Source organism: Elephas maximus, chromosome 19 (genome assembly GCF_024166365.1).
Source record: "Elephas maximus indicus isolate mEleMax1 chromosome 19, mEleMax1 primary haplotype, whole genome shotgun sequence".
NCBI lineage: Eukaryota > Metazoa > Chordata > Mammalia > Proboscidea > Elephantidae > Elephas > Elephas maximus.
In genome coordinates, this window is record NC_064837.1 from 34,735,667 (window position 1) to 34,753,481 (window position 17,815).

Genomic DNA, 17,815 nt, shown 5'->3' on the forward strand with positions numbered 1-17,815 from the left:
AGAGATTGGATAGCTGATTGCAGCAAGTAGGCCTCTAGGGATCTAGAGCAAGCTGAGAAGGTGGAGGGCCTAGTGCAGGATTCTTTCCACCACCACATCAATAATTGTTCAAAACTTCATAACTACACAGTTCCATCTAGGCTAAACCACGAGGACAGAAAGGGAGCTGAAGTCAGGTCCAGGTACTGTTCCCAGTTCTCTGCTTGGGCATATACTCAGAGCATTAATTCTTGTGATCTTTGTGGCCTTTTCTCCATAATGAAAGCCAACGTTTTTTTTTTTTTTTTGGCCAAACAGCGAATGTCAAGCTTTCAGATGAAAGGCTCTATTACAAGTACAAAGTGTCATTTAATTACACTGCTGCTCCAGTTATCTGCTTCCCCGCTCCCAACTCCCACTGGGCAGACTCTGAAACCGCGTGGGAGATTAAGTCAAGGGGGAGAACAGGAGAGACATTCTCTCCCTGAACTTTCTTAAATGGAAGAGAAAAAAAAAAAAAAAAATTAAAAGAAAGACCCATTTTCCAAAGAAGGGGCTAGGGCAATGATCTTTCCATCAAGCGGACCTGCATAAGAATCTATGGATTATTTAGCACCAGGGGTGGCTGCGGAGTGAAATAAAGGAATCTTTGTGCAAGGCCAGCCACAGCTCCCTCATCTTTCCCCACAGTTAGGCATTTAACCCAACTCTCTAAATCATCAAGCTCTAATGCACCCCATCTGTGCACCGGTTGCAGTCACAGCAATGAAACTGAAGCCTCTGCTGACTTTGGCCAGGACTTGTGAATGAGCCTTTCTGCCCCAAAAAGGGCAGGAAGGAGGACATGAAGCCAGCAAAGTCCTTTTTGCTCATCACTTGTTCTCTCCCAATAGTCACACTCCATCTGTCCAGTGATTTGTTCATTTACTGAGCTCTTGCCACAGGTCTGAGCCTGAGACATAGATGACAGGACATGGTTCCAGGTCATAAAGGATGTGTAAGAGCTCACGAGTGAGAGGAAAGAGATGAAGGAGGAGGAATGCTCTCGGAAGAGGAACAGAGGTCTGAAATAGCCCCACCTGCTTACTGAGGTATATTGCTTACTTCCTGGTGACTGCAGCATAAAGCAAGGAACAGGGCCTGGGGGAAGGCATAACTTATAAGCCAGGCTCTTCAAGACTGTCAAAGTCCCTTGTCATGGGCTGAATTGTGTTCCCCCCAAAAATACGTGTCAACATGGTTAGGCCATGATTCCCAGTATTGTGTGGTTGTCCTCCATTTTGTGATTGTAATTTTATGCTAAAGATGATTAGGGTGGGATTGTAACACCACCCTTACTCAGGTCACCTCCCTGACCCAATGTAAAGGGAGTTTCCCTGGGGTGGGGCCTGCACCACCTTTTATCTCTCAAGAGATAAAAAGGAAAGAGAAGCAGAGCATTGGGGACCTCATATCACCAAGAAAGCAGTGCCAGGAGCAGTGCCTGGGGTCCCTGCGCCTTAGAAGCTCCTCAACCAGGGGATGATTGAGGACAAGGACCTTCCTCCAGAGAGAGAAAGCCTTCCCCTGGAGCTGACACCCTGAATTTGGACTTTTAGCCTACTTTACTGTGAAAAAATAAACTTCTCTTTGTTAAAGCCATCCACTTGTGGTATTTCTGTCTTCTGGTATTTCTGTTACAGCATCACTACATAACTAAGACAGCCCTGTAGAGCAGGCCAAAGAGATAAGACATCAACCAAATCTTCTCATATTTGGCTTCTGCTCATTTTACAAAATCCCACTCAAACACTACCTCTACCAGAAATTCTCCTGATCCCTCAGCTCAAAGCAATCTCTCGCTCTTCTCTGAACTTCTGGCCCTGACAATCACTAATTTGAGAACTTGCACAACTTGTATGAGTCTCAGCTTCATCATCCACATAAAACAAAATAATATCACCTACCTTAAAGATTTCTCATGAGGGTTAAGGGAGATAACACTTACGAAGTGTCAAGTAGCAGTTTTTAGCACATAGTGGGTACTCAATAAATATTAAGTCTTTCATTCTACTCAACGAGAAAGTGCTTTATTGGTACCTAAATTTTTTATGACACATAGCACTTCTTGTATTAAAATGATGCCTTGGCTTCTCCACTAGATACGGGAGATTTCTGGAAAAACGACAATTCACAATTCCTCTCCAAGCTTGCAGGTCCCCTTCCAAAGCGAAGTGGGCTGAATCCTCTCTTCTCTCACTGACACAGCCTCCCCACATCCAAACTGCCAGGCTCAGGGGTTCCCCAAAACTTCAGAGAGAATCTGAGGTAAGTTGACAGAGAGGGAAGCTAAAGGCTAGCTGCATCAAATAGCATAAAGGAGCAATTATAACAGAAATAGCGAGAAGGGAAAGTGAGACAGAATGGAAACCCAGTCAAACGGCAAGACTCTGAGGGCTCCAGACAGGCTCTTTCCTGCAAGAGCCTCCCTGAGCCCCCATGGGCAGGGACAAAAGGACCATAGACCTCAGTCCGCATCTGAGATTTCTCACTACCACAAACATGGTTGTTCGGCCAGCCTTCTTCATTTCTGGTGTCAAATCAGCCTGCTGGACAGGACTGACCATTGACTGATTCTTCATCCCTCTCTGGCTGGGAATACCAAGCCAGAGGCAACGAAGTGATGCCACATTTTCTGGCACAGTTCTTGGGAATAGAGCCGCTGTAGGTCTGGGACAGAACTTAGGCTCATTGTTCTTTGATGCAGCTCCCTAGAAAGGCAAACCCCAACTCCATCTGAGGGGAAGTTCCAAAGACCTGGGTCTAAGTCAGGAAGCACTCCCAGGAATTCCAGATCACTGCTATGAGCACAAAGCTGTCCTCTCCCTGATTTCTTATATCATGTTGGCAAAACATGTCCTGTAGCCAGTTCAGCCCTGGAAGATTTCATGCTGAGCACCACAAAGTCAAGTGACAGCTTGGCTTTTTCTAGGAACACTGATTTTTCTTTTTAATCTAAGTCTGCATAAAGATTTTTGTTTTACTTTAATGATGGCATGAAGTTCAAGTTCAGGGGAAAGATGTCTTTTAAGGGAAAAGTCCCCCAAAATCCCTTTCTCCTTGTAATGCAACCTAGTGAAACCTGTTTCTCCTCTCCTAGGAATGTCTTCATTCTAAGGATGATGCCTGAAGGATCCAGTTCCTGGACTGCATGACTGCAACAGGATTTTTTTTTTTTAACCCCTGCTCCAACCTCAGGAAGCAGTTGCCAAGGCTCCTCGGGGAAAACAAGATTCCACTCTTTCTTCTGATTGTGATCAAAGCGGCGCCATGTTACCTCATGTGCAAGCCCTACAGGACTCAAGCCTGTGGGTCATCTCTTTGACAAGCCACCTTTCTTAGTAGTTTAACAGTGTCATAACCTTCCCAGGGGCTTTGAAGGCAACGTCCTCACTTACGTCCCTCTTATGACACACCTGTACCTTCCTCATCCCACCCCCGACTTTTCTTAATATTCACTTTCTAAGTGGGCTGCACTCTACATGGTGTTCATCTGTCAACCTAAACCAAACAAGCAGAGCGTAAGGCTCCAATCACTCCCCACCCTCTCCCTCCTCTTGCCTGTAAGCTACCAACCCCTAAAGCCTCCAGTAGGGATGACATCTAATTCCCAAAATAATAAATTAAACTAGCATGTTGTCCATCCATCACTGTTCCTAAGATGTCCTAAAAAATAACCCAGAGTTATTCCTCAGTTGAGTGAGACTGTCATTCAGGTCCGCCCTCCCTGCAAAGAATGAGAGTACAAATATCCCAGTTTCTTTGGGAGAGTTTGCAAACCTGTGCAACCTTGGGAGCAGGAAGTACCCTCCCCCGCCACAGGCAAGGAAGGGCCTGCAGGGAACATGTACCTTGGAAATGAGTTCATCGTGATTGGCCAAGTGAGCTCTGCAGTGAATGCAGCTGTAGGTCCGGTGACAGGAGGGCAGATATGCCTGGAAAGTCTTGGATCTTGTCATCTTCACCATTGGTGCTGCTGAGTGTGGGGTGAACTCTGGGGTGGCCCACGAGGCACTCCCACAGGACGGGTCGCACGGGAAACACCGGAAGACACAGGTAAAGGCCGTGGTTTGGCAGGGGGTGGGTGTGGGGCAGGCTCCACACACTGGTGATGTCTTCAGAGGAAGGACCTTTACACAGAGGTCTAGGGCTGGTTCTCAGCTGCCTGCATTGCCAAGGAAAAGGGAATATCATTAGCTGCTGGAACAAGGCTTCTAACAAAGTAAGTAGAGCTCAGCTGCCACCCAGAAAGGGCAACACTTACAGGGCAAAAGGACTCCCTTCTCTCTTTCTTGTACTGTGCCCAAGATGACCAATGAGTGAGAAGAAAACCATTCAGGAACTCAGTATTGTTGCTTTCTCTAGAGCTGGAGGTTCAGTATCAATTTAGCACTTTCAGCAGTTACCCTAGGCACCCACCACAGACATCCAGCACACTGGCATCATCACCATTCCTAGGAAGCCATAGAAAAAGCCCTTGAAAAATGTGCTGCCCACAGCCCCCAGGGGAGGGCTCCTAAAGCCTTTCCTCTCCTGTGCCAACCAAGACGAACGGCTAGAGGAAAAGAAGACACTCAGCCTCTAGCAGTTCACTAAATCCAACAGTCACATACGGATTTCTCATCCGTTTCCAGATGCCAGGAGTCCTCCCAACACTTGAAACCATGAACTGCAGAGGCAATGAACCTCATACCATCCTTAGCTTAAGGATTAAGCATGGTATACAAAGAGTCAACTTCCATACCAGCAGGGTTCCTCGTGGCTAACCAGCTTTTGGAAGAAGTGACTTTCTTTGCAGTTCCTTGCCCAGAAGATGCCCAGGACATTTTTTCTTTTTAAAAGCAAGTAAATGAATGACATCAATGGCATAATCAGACTTCTCCACCTGAGGCAGTAAATTTTATCGGAATCTCTCCCCAACCCTCAGACTCGTCATACACAGCCCACAGTACTAAACATCTCTCCTACGATAGCCACGGCTTCTTTTATTATTTTGGGAACTAAGAACACTGAGAAAGCACGGTGGCTCCCAGGGCAACCAAGTGACCTCCAGGTAAAGGTCTGAGGGCAAAGCCACGAGACCTAAACCTGCTAGACTCACTCTGCTTCTCTGTGGTTCACCTCCCTGAGGCTTCGCAACCTGTCCATTCCCTGGGCTTCACTAATGGGGGTGAATGTTCCCACTTGCCTACCTCCCAGGAGAACAGTGAATGTTAATTAACACCTGCATCACGCTTTGAAGATAAAATTATTTTGAGAGATGGGAGAGGAAGACAAACAAAATATCTTCCTTGCTGATTATGTCTGGGATCCATCTGGATGTTTAGAGAAAGCCCGCAAATCACAGTCCTCTTTTCCCCCTAAACCTCATTGGTATCAAATCTTCCAAAGGGAAGCTGCCCTCTTCCTTGACAGCTTCACACCACAGTGGCCACTGAAGGCCACCATACCCCTGGGACTCCGTACATCTTCCTGAGTGGCCAACACCACCACTGGCTGGCATTAGGCTGAAAGATAACATTGAACATTACCACTTGATAGCATTTCCCCTCCACAGCCCTGAGCCAAGCAGATCCCACATTCAGGGTGACCAATAATACATGAGATGTCTAACTATTGAAGGGATTCTGACCTCTGGGGACCCAGGCACGTTCTCTATTCAGTCTCCTGCCACTATTTTTAAAGATGAAACATCAGGTTAAAGTGAACATTATAGGTGTACTCGGAGGACATGTAAGTGGGAAATAGTTCCCCCAGCTTTGCCTCAGGGATGTGCCTGGCCATAGCAGGCAATGGGAAGGAAATATGTAAACCCTTGGATCCAAAGCCCCTTCATCACACCTGGGCATATTCTGGGTAGCAGGTAACTTGAATGGACAGACCAAAAGTCTACAGTGGATATTTTCAAAAGCAACAACAAATAATGAAATTACTTTAAAAAATAATAATAATAAACCATAGTGGACCAATGCTGTTGGGTGTTGAAGTGTTACAGGTAGTAGAAAGAGCCAAGTACCCCACTTAGGGATTCCTGAAATCTGCTCAAGCTTTAATACTCCTGTTCCATTCTCAGCAAGGACAGCATTTCGAGGAAATAAAGAAATGGTGTTAGTGTAAGGAATAGAAAAGACAGTCAGGGGAAAGCTAGTGGGAGGCTTCCCCCAGGCCAGAGGCTTCTGAAGTCCACGGCCTTAGCTGCCCAGTGGGGAGCATGAGGAGCGCTGGACCCATCCGTCTTACACAAACACTGAGGAAGGAAAGGAAACAAGGAGACCTGGCTGCAGTCTGTGTTTATCCAGCAGCCACAGAGTCTGTTTTCTTATACATGCAGACGGCTTCTAAATTATGCATTTCCCTGGAGTAGAATTGTTTCTTCTCTCACTTCTCTTTGTAGGAAACCAAAAAAATAAAAAGTTCACAGGCAGGAGTTTCTGGTTATGCTCAGCTTCAAATCCAAATCCCAAAACTTATTCAAGACTATCTTCTGTACCTTCTGAAGGATAAGCATTTATGCATACACATTCAGTCCTTACTACAGCTCTGAACTTAGAAAAAAAAAAAAAAGGATAATTAAAATCCACCACATAAGCGCCCACAGCAGTGTCCTCAAGCTGCCTGGTGCTAGAAAAAGCCCTGGAGAGCCCAGACAACAGACTTAGATTTTGCTGCTGAAGCGTCACTCTGCTCCTCTGGCTCTTTAATATAACAAGTTCACAGGCATCTGAAAGAAGTGACTCCTTTCCTCAAAAAAAAAGAAGAAAAGGAAATGTGGCTTGCTCAAATATGAATCTTTTCCAACTGGCCTGGGGCAAACTAGAAAGAATGAGAAAGGGTAAGCAGAAAGAAAGGCGGTGCAGGATCAAGAGAAGGCCTGCATGGCTGAGGAGAAAGGAGAAAACCAAAAAAAACCAAACCCATTGCCATCGGGTTGATAGTGACTCATATCGACCCTATGGAACAGAGTAGAACTGCCCTATGGTTTCCAAGGAGCGCCCGGTGGATTCGAACAGCGGGCCTTTTGGTGAGCGGCCATAGCTCTTAACCACTGTGCCACCAGGATTTCCAGAAGAAAAGAAGAGAGGAGGCTAAATGGGAGGAAAAAAGAGAGCTGTGACCGGAAAATTAATTACCTAGTACTGTCTTCTTCCCTCTTAAAAGAAAATTAAAGCTTTCCTGAGTTTTAGGAAGGAAGATTTTTTAAAAACGTGGACAATAAGAAGGGCTTCAGAACGCACCACAGCATTTTAATTATTGGACAATGGTACCCGCTAATGGGGCCACAGGCTGCATGAGTCCAATTCATTGAACATATTGTGAAGTCCAAATTTATTTCCAACAATAATCAAATGAACTCCTTATTTAAAAGCCGCAGGGCACAGGTACAATCTGGCAGCATTCTAAGTCATAGTCCATCACAGTGAAAATTAAAGCAAGATCTGCCACCACCCCAGCTGGCTCACGCTGATCAGCATGTAAAAGAATAGATGTGAAATATGATTAGAAATAAAGATCCTAGCTACACCACCTTGGGAACCAACTATTCAGCAGATCATGCCAAACCTTGCTGGCCCATCAGACAGACAGGCCTTGTCCATAAAAAGCCCTAACTGTAGCTGGAACTCAAGACAGAACCTTCTGAGTGTCACCTGGAAGGGGGACAGAAGGTACAGATTCTTCAGGTAACCTATGAAAGTAACCCATAGAAGAACCCGATGTATGATGTGGGAAACAAGACTGTACCAGCACACTCAGAGCCACAGAAGCTGGCTCAAGAAGGTGAGACTCAATAAAGGAAGTAACACCATCATCAGCCACAGGACTAACCAACCCTAAGGTGTGCCTCTGTGTTGTTGTTTGCATGGGGTGCTTTGGTGGAGGGTAGGCGAAGAATGACTGAAAAAGAAGTGGGCTCTGGAATCACATAAACCAGGTCTACTCCTTTCTGGCTGGGTGACTTTCGGCAAGTTGATGCAACCACTCTGACCCTCAGCTTTCTTTCCCATTTCTAATAATATCAATTTACACAGGGCTGTGTGAGGATTAGGTGAGATGATGTAAGTGCATACACAGTGCCTGGCAAATAATATGCAGCAAAACTGTAGCTATTATTATTTTTAGCGGTCAGTGGGGGAAAAAAGAGAGAGGAGATGGTACTTTGTGTTACTGCTTTAAAAAAAGAAAAAGGAGGACCGAGAGTCCACAGACAGACATAGAGTTTGAGGTCCTTTGAGAACATCTTTTCCTATTCAAGCTGAACCTGATGCTTATGTGTAAGCAGATTCCTCCTAGAGGGATGGGTGGCCTGCCCCTTCTACTAGGACCATCTAACCTGTCTTTAGAGTTTCTGAGTTGGCTCTTAACTGACAGGTTGGAGGTTTGAGTCCATCCAGAGGTACCTTGGAAGAAAGGCCTGCTATCTACTTCTGAAAAATAGGCCATTTAAAGCCCTACAGAGCAGTTCTACTCTGACACACATGGTTTTGCTGTGAGTCCGAGTCAACTCAACAGCAACTGGTTGACTGGCGGTTGGCTGAACTTGTCTTCAAGCACCCCCATGAGATGGCACTCCTGGCATTTCTCTCCAAACCTAGAACTCTCTTCAAGGTAAGACAAGGCAGTGATGACACTGGAGGAACCACAGGAATGTTCATTTGGTATTGAGGTCCTTCTACAAGGTGGTTTCCCCAGAGGCCATGCTTCCACAGGCCTTAAGGCACTGCAAGGAACACAAGGGCTGATTTACACAGCCCTGGAAGACCCCTGAGCCTCTTTCCCCCCTTAAATCAATCCCTTGCATTTCAGGTTCTGGAACCAGACTCTTGGCATTCAAATTCCAGTTCTGGAACCAGACTCTTGGCATTCAAATTCCAGCTCTATCATTTACTAGGTATGTGACCTTGGACAAGTTACTTAACCCGTCTGGGCCTCACTTTCCTCATAAAAAAAAAAAAATAGGGATAATAATAATAATATCTATCTCATAGCATTCTTGTGATGATTAACTAAGCTAATACATATAAAATGCTCAGCATAGTGCCTGGCACACAGAAACATACAATGAATCCCAGGTGTGTACTACTGCTGACACCCACCTACCACTGACTCCCATGTATGGCTTCAGACTCACCTTCACCATCTCATACTCTATATTCCATTTATACAATTAGCATTTAAAGGTCTACCATGTGTCAGGAACTCTCCTCAGTGCCTGGGATTTGGCAACCTGGACCAAATTCTTTCTGCTGTGTTGCTGTTGTGTGTCACTGAGTCAATTCCGACTCATAGCAGCCCTTACAGAACAGAGTAGAACTACCCCCACAGGGTTTCCAACACTGTAATCTTTATGGAAGCAGATTGCCACATCTTTCTCCTGCAGAGCAGTTGGTGGGTTCCAACCGCCAACCTTCCGGTTAGCAGCCAAGCTCTTAACTGTTGCACTACTGGTACTCCTTTAACTCTTTGCAATTCCCCCTAACATACCACGCTTGCACTGCATGGTTCCATGGTTTTGTTGATGCCATTCCCTCAGCCTGACACATTCTTCCCAACTCTCACCAGGCTCTCACCTGTCCATCATGACTTGGCTCAACTGTCACCTCAGCATTGGGCTTAGTAGCCCCTCCTCTGTCCTCACGTCTATCTTAACACTTAACCTATATTAAAACTGTCCTTTTCTGAATCTGTACCCCTTACTATACTGTAAGCTCCAAGAGCAGAGACCACATTTTAGTCATTTTTGTACCCTCTGAACTCAGCAGCACAGAGAACACCACAAAACAAACAAAAAAAAAACCAAACTCATTGCCATTGAGTTGATTCAGACTCATAGTGACCCTACAGGACAGCACAGAACTACCCCATAGAGTTTACAAGGACCAACTGGTGGATTCAAACTGCCAACCTTTTGGTCAGCAGCCAAGTTCTTAATCGCTACACCACCAGGGCTCCAAGCCACAGGGCACAACAAAACCAATCCATTGCCATCAGGTCGACTCCGACTCATAGCGACAGAGCACACAAAGCTCACAGTAGAGGCTGAACACATACATTGAATTGAACTCTTTCTGCTTCCTTAGGCTACAGACTATACCAGTCCACTTACCTGGGTGGATAGCAGATGTGACTGCAGCCCCTCCCTTCCCCCTCCAGGTAATGAGGCAGGACTCGAAGTTATTCTGGGCCCCAAGGTCCCAACCAATCCCCCATATCCCCAGCAACCTCCACTCAGATTCTGTGATGAGATGCCCAGGAAAACCAGGGTACTTCTAGACTATAATCCTGGGTATAAATCAAATGTCTATCTTTGGCAACCATGCCCATTCTGTGAATTTACTGGGTCTAACTTAAAAATACATATATACTGGGCTCCTAGAGTAATGGTTTAACCACTTTTTCAGTTTTTTCTCTCTCTCTCATTTATTATAGAAAGTCAGAAAAGGGCTTTATGCTAGTTGTAATGACAGGAGGGTAGGGGTACAACTCGACTGAGGAGCCATGTCCTGCTACCCCATGAGTGAGGAAAGAGATGCCTGATTGGAAGCAATAAATAAGTGGTGGCAATGGAAAGGCAGCAGGCAAGTCACTTCAGGGAGAAAAAAAATGAGATGAAGTGACTATGGCAGGCCTTCCTTCCCTATTCCTAATCTCACCAGAATCCTGAAGCCAGACCAAACAGCAGAGAGAGATCCAGTTGCCCTGGCCTGCTACATGAGAGAAGTACATGGCAGTGTTGTCCAATGGTTAGGAGTGAAGGCTCTAGAGGCAGGTGGATCTGGGTTCAAGTTCTGGTTCTTCTTCTCACCAGCTGCATGACCATGGACAAGTTACCTAGAAGATGTGGATAACATCAGTGCCTACCTCATATATGAGAAAAAAAAGCACGTGAGACAATGCAAGCGAAATGCTCAGCACAGCACCTGGCAGGTGGTTGGTACTCAATAACCTTAATCAGCTATAATCATTACCAGCAAGGGAGAGAAAGCGCAGGGAACTGTTCCTATTCACAAGACCAAAACAAGCAGTGCTTCCACCTCCCAGGTTGACTCATGGTGGTTAGGGGGTTAGGCCCTACACTAATCCACTTAAAGGTACACTGTGGTTTAAGCAGGTTTTTGTGGCTTAGCTGGGGACCTGACATTATTGCTATGTCACCCCAAACAGACCACTCCATCACTTAGTGCACTGGAAAAGTCCCCTCTGTGGGTCTGTAGTGACTCCGCTAAACCTAGTGATGGGGCCACTGCATAAAACTTGACTGAAATGCCCCTATTAAAACCGCCATTGGGCTGATGTGGAACGCACACAGGAAAATCCCTGTCATTATTTTATGTTACCCCTTATAAAGCACTGGACCCAAGTGGCATTTCAAATCAAACCAGTTGGTAATAAAAACCAGCCTGGATATTCAAGAAGACACTTTCCTTCGTAAACAAAACCAACCACTCATCTCTACCCTGGACACAAAAAAACAGGGGCCTAGTTTTGATTTCAGGAGGATTATCCATCAAATGATAATCCTACATGATCCCGAGGGTTCCTTCAGCTCTTAAGTCCCGATTCCATGTTGTAGTACTGTCTCTGCCAACTGAATCCCCCGCAGAGCAGAGCATTCATCTACCAACCTTCATTCTGTTAAGACTTTTATTTCAGTGAGGTCAGAGAACACGCTAGCCGCACAAACAGCCCACTCAGAGACTGCTGCTGGACGACCCTTTGCAACATCTGTTAGCAGGGCAACGTATTTACCACATAGCCCTGAGTTCAGCACTTTGCCTGGGGAGGCCCTCGTGAGCTTCCATCTGTTAGAACATCTGCATAGACAAAAGGCAGTTCCCCTTGAATATCCTGAAACTTACATGTAAGTAGCTGTGGCCCACTGGCTATCAGGGGTTCAGATATTACTTCAGTTTTTTTTTTTTTCTACAATTTCAATCACAAATAATATAAAGAAACCAAACTATCTGAAGATAAATTACTAAGGATACTTGCTAAGTTTATCAATAGCTTCCTTCTTTCCTTATAAGACTCTCAGCTCCAAAAAGGATTTAAGATTGGCTTACAAAAACCACATACAATAAGATTAAAAATAGATTAAGAAATTAGAGTAGGGTAATTAAAGTAAGAACAAAAGGGAAGTCAGGACACAGAAATGCATGCTGCTCAACCGCTAAATAATTGTTGGTGTGGTTAGCTGCTGCTGAGTTGGCATGACCCATACACAATAAAACACTGTTTGATACCTGTGCCACCTCCATGATCAGCTGCAGATCAGACCATTGGGATCCACAGAGTTTTCACTGGCTGATTTTTGGAAGTAGATCACCAATCCTTTCTTCCTAGTTTGTCCTAGTCTGGAAGCTCGGTTGAAACCTGTTCAGCATCATAGCGACACGCAAACCTCCACTAACAGACAGGTAGTGGATGCACGAGGTGCACTGCCTGGGAATTGAACCCTGGTCTCCCGCATGAAAGGCAAAGTTTTACCATTGAATCACCAACGCCTTCTGCTAAATAATCAGTGATGCAAATTTGGCTTTCGGCTCCCTAGTAACCAGGGGTGGGGCGAACATCAGCAGTTATAAGGCTGATATTTCCCATAAAAACATCTTCTCTAAAATCTGCAAAATACTTCTTTCAACATCTCAACAACGAAAAAACAAATAATCCAATTAAAAATGGGCAAAGGATATGAACAGACACTTGACAAAAGAAGACATTCAGGCAGCTAGTAGACACATGAAGAAATGCTCGTGATCATCGGTCCTTAGAGAAATGCAAATCAAAACTACAATGAGACGCCATCTCACCCCGGCAATACTTGCACTAATTTAAAAATAACAGAAAATAATAAATGTTGGAGAGGTTGCAGACAGATTGGAACTCTTATGCACTGCTGGTGGGAATGTAAAATGGTACAACCACTATGGAAAACAATATGGTGCCTCCTTAAAAAGCTAGGAATATGTCCTAGAGAAGTAAGAGCTGTCACATGAATAGACATATGCACACCCATGTTCACTGCAGCACTATTTATAATAGCAAAAAGATGGAAACAACCTAAGTGCCCATGAACAGATAAATGGATAAACAAATTATGGTACATACACACAACAGATTACACAACAATAAAGAACAATGATGAATCCAGGAAACATCTCACAACATGGATGAATCTGGAGGGCATTATGCTAAGTGAAATAAATCTGTCACAAAAGGACAAATATTGTATGAGACCGCTATTATAAAAACTCACAAAAAGGTTTACACACAGAAAAAAACATTCTTTGATAGTTACCAGGGTAGAGAGGGATGAGGAGGGCAAATCTCTAACTACAGAGTAGACAAGTGTCAACTTTGGTGAAGGGAAAGACAACACACAACATAGGGGAAGTCGAGGTGGAAAGAGGGAGAGTGCTGTCACATTGTGGGGATTGCAACTGATATCACAAAAACTGATACATATCATTTTTTTAACGAGAAACTAACTGGAGCTGCAAACTTTCACCTAAAGCACAATAAAATTTAAAAAATAAATAAATAAAAAACATCTTGGTTGCTCCATACCCTTTGCCGTCTATTGATTCCGACTCACAGCGACCCCACAGGACAGAGTAGAATTGCCCCCATAGAGTTTCCAAGGAACGCCTGGTGGATTCAAACTGCCGACCTCTTGGTTAGAAGCCATAGCTCTTAACCACTATGCCACCAGGGTTTCCTCTTGGTTGCTCAGGACACAGGTTTTCTAAGAGAGATTTCTCCTGTGGAATGTGGTGGAGCAAACAAAGAGCCATCCCGTGGACAAGATCCCCAGCACACTCCACCAGTTCCTGCCAAGTACCCTCTTTCAAGGTGGTTTCTTAGAGTGTCCCTCCATGAAAACAGACAGCATAACCAACCAAGTGCAATTCTGTAAAAGGGATTCTACAGGGGGCCAAATCAGGACAGTCCAACAACATGAATTTCTGATGGTCTGGTTGGATCCACTGATAAAAAAAAATATATAGACTCTCCAGAGGAATGAAGGAGCTACGGAACCTTCTAGCAATGCTCCATGAATATCATTTATCACAACCAGGCTTTTGAGTAACAAAAATGTGGGAAGCCTCCAACATGCCAAGTCCAAATACTAATACTTTTGAATGCTAACATTATTCGGCCTAAAAGGAGCCCTGATGGCACAACGGTTAAGCGCTCAGCTGCTAACCTAAAGGTTGGTGGTGTGAACCCACCAAGCACTCTGCAGGAGAAAAGACCTGGTAATCTTCTCCCATAGACTATAGCCTGGAAAACCCATGGGACAGTTCTGCCCTGACACATCGGGTCACCACGAGGTGGAATTAACTCAACAGCACACAATAACATTCAGCCTTGGTGCTGCATTTGACTCTGCTGGGCTGCTTTTCCCTGAAAATTTTTTTGTGGGCCTCACCTTACCTCTTCAGGTTTTTCTACCTTTCTGACTAAGCCTCAATTCACCACCTGCTCTTCCTCCATCCTCCTCCTTTTGTGTTGCTTCCACAACATGTCTTCAACTGCCTGCTTCCCTGGGCCTCTTCTTCACATCCTCTCAATTCTTCTAAACTTCTGCCTCCCAGTCCTGAACCCTAGACCCCTTTCTCACGCACATCTCTATCTAGCTCCTATGAAGGCATTTCAAACTAAACACGTCCGAAGACAACACCATCTTCTCCCATCCCCTTGACTCCCATCACCTTCACCCCAATTCTGTCACTTCCTCCTGAACATTCAGTTGCCCAAGCAGAAAACGTCCTTCACTCTCTCCTTCCCTTTATCTCATACTTCATCTGTCCTCTAGATGGTCGGTTCTGTCTCATAAATCCACTCTCTGGACACCATCCCAGTCACCACCAGCCCCACTGTAAAAGCCCCACCTTCTCTATCATCTTACAATAGCTTTCTAACAGGTCTTCCTGACTTAGGCCTTTCTCTCCCTAGCTCATTCTAGAATTCTATTTATAAAACACAATCTGATCACATCTCTCTCATGTTTCAAAACCTCCAGTGGTTTCCTAGCAGTCTATAGCACATGGTCCAACCACTCAAGTGGTATACAAGGAGCCTGGGCTCAATTCTTTTCAACTCTTACCACCTCCCCAACCCACCCCAAACCTCTGTTTCCCCAACAGATCAAGCTCTTTCATACACTGTGCCTTCTCTCAAGCTGTTTCAGTTACCTGAAATGCCTTTATCTCCTCTGCCTGATAAATGCCTAACTAACCAGTTGCTTTTGGGTTGACCCCATGTGTGTGAGAGTAGAGCTGGTCTAACGTTTTCACTGGCTGATTTTCTGGAAGTAGATTGCCAGACATTTCTTCTGAGGTGCCTCTCGGTGACCTGAACCTCCAACGTTTAAGTTAGCAGCCAAGCACATTAACCGTTTGCACCACCCAGGAGTCTGGTGAATACCTACTCTTCTTAAAAATACCAAGCTCAAATAAGACCCAAGGCAGAACGAGGGCCCCAGCACACAAGGAATTCTGCATTTTTCTCTGGAATGCCATTTGATCACACTGTTCAGACTGGGAACTTCATGAAGTCAGAGGTCCAATCTTACCTCCCTTGTTTCCCCCAAGACTTGCACAGTGTCCAGCACATTGGAGAGTCTTAATAAAATGTTTATTGACTAAAATGAGTGGCCATCAGTGAAACTGTCCTGCCCTGTAAAGTTGGTAATTTTTAAATGTCTTTACTTACTTACTTTTTGTCCAGTGCCTTTAAATTATCTAACTCTGGTTATTACACGGGACTGACACACCATCAGTGCTCCATGAAGTTAAAAAGCTAGCAAAATTTTGTGATGCCAGTGCACCTGGGCTGGCAAATGGAGTCTGAAACTCAGTACTGTGGAGTCATGTCTTCAATAAGCCACACCACACAATCCTCTGATGGTTTTACTCATCTGCTGTCTGAGAGCAGAAATATTTCCCATTCTGCGCCTCCCTGGCCCTTCTCACCATCTCTGCAGCCCCCTAGGTTGGCTTCTCAAGGGACTCTCCCAGGCTGGCAGTGACATTGGACCCCAGAGAAAAGCCCTCAGCCTTCCCCCTCCCAGGCACCTTCTCCAGGGTGGTCCCCACAGAACCCCCAGGGCAGTCTGAGCTGCTACTGAATCAGAGAAAAGTGAAGTGTCAGAGTTGGCTCAGGTTCAGAGGGAAAGGATGCTTCAACTCCGCCCCTACTGCACGTGTGAAAAGAGGGCCAAATCTGCCCTTTTCCCTCACCCCCCAGAGAATGCCATCCTTCAACATCAGTCCTGGCCTTTGTATTTGACCATGCTCAGAAGATAATCCTGGTTAAAACAAAACAAATACATTTTTCCCATGATCTGGAGCCCAAAGAGGAATCCGGTCTATTACCCTACTTCCAGACAGGGCTATACTTTAACTACTTTTAAAAACAGCCATTTGGAAGATCTATCAAGGGAAAAAAAAGGTCTTAGAAAACAGGGTAAGGGGCAGCAGGGCTCAGTGTTCAATCTAGGAGGAAGTGACTTCGCTCCAGCCAGGATGATGTGGTGGTTTGCAATGACCATCTGGGGAAGAAGATCCATGTTAAATACAACACTGATGACCCCATTGGGGACCTTTAAGAAGCTGACTGCAGCCCAAACTGGCACCCATTGGAACAAGACTGCCCTGAAAGAAGGGTGCACAATTTTAAGGACCACATGTGCCTGGACAACTATGAAATTCACGATGGGATGAACCTGGAGTTCATTACCAATAAAGCAGAATTCCTCCCTTCTCCTCTGCCCTCCCCTTCTCCCTTCTCTCCCTTCCACACCGGTATGGATGCTTGTTTTTAAAAACTCACATTAATAAAAATTTAGATGAAGCTTCCAAAAAAAAAATGGTAAGAGATGCCACCAATCTTCACAGGTTACTTCACCAGGGAACTTGCCCCGATTCCCATACTCCCCACTTGCAGAGCAGCACTTATCACAGTTACAGTTTTACTTCTATTAGGGTGATTATTTGATTGTCACGTATCTCCCACACTTGAATATCTGCTGAATAAAAGAATGAGTCCTTTAGACTACAGGCATTATGTGACCTTGATGTCTCTTTAACTGCTAGTCCCCCAAGGCACAGCTGGGGCCCCAATTCGTTACAAACCATGCATCCCAAATCTGCCAATACAATTCCGTGATTCAGCTGTCAGCATGCCTTTGGCTTTCTCACTTTAATCTCCCAATTCAAATAAATCCCAAACTCTAGACTCTGACATCTGTGCCTGGGCTCCCTGCCTTTCCACAATTGGAATTTGGAAATTGAACTTAAAACTCAAGCACAATAAAGGAGACAGGCACTTTCAAAAAAATGCCTGTATGTCTAAAGTCCCAGCTACCACCAGCCCAAAGATGGATGTGTTTTGATCTAGGAATTATTAAACTGTCATCTAGAGGTGTCATTTACTGAAGGAGAGAGGCAAGGAAAGAGGGTGGGGTGGGGAGAATCTGAAGTGAATCTACAGCACATTTCTGGATTTCTTCTCTGTATGAGAAGGGCAGATAGATTTTAATACGCCTGGCACATGAAAGGGAGACATGCACATTGCCAGGGCAGCTTTTTCATATAATTTCAGAAACTTTCATAATGTTAGTTGTTCATGGTTCAGTCTTCCCACTAGATTGTGAGCCATTCCTGGCCAGAGACCACTTCTGGTTAATCACCCCTTATACCTGGCCCAGAGCCTGGCATGCAGTAAAGAGCTCAGTAAGTGTTCTGAAGGGAGGTGGGAGGTAAGGGAAGGGGCAGCGGGGAGTCATCTGAGGCGC

General features: G+C 45.1%; 1 protein-coding gene across 4 annotated transcripts in view; it reads right to left on the reverse strand.

The window, feature by feature from the left end:
* YPEL2 (yippee like 2) overlaps positions 1-17,815 on the reverse strand; it is a 65,822-nt gene that overhangs the window by 36,714 nt on the left and 11,293 nt on the right. For all 4 annotated transcript variants that reach the window (XM_049859102.1, XM_049859104.1, XM_049859105.1 and 1 more), the window contains one exon: positions 3,870-4,183. In XM_049859102.1, the coding sequence (XP_049715059.1) occupies positions 3,870-3,986 (117 nt within the window). In that variant the 5' untranslated portion in view covers positions 3,987-4,183. The remainder of the gene's footprint in view (positions 1-3,869; positions 4,184-17,815) is intronic.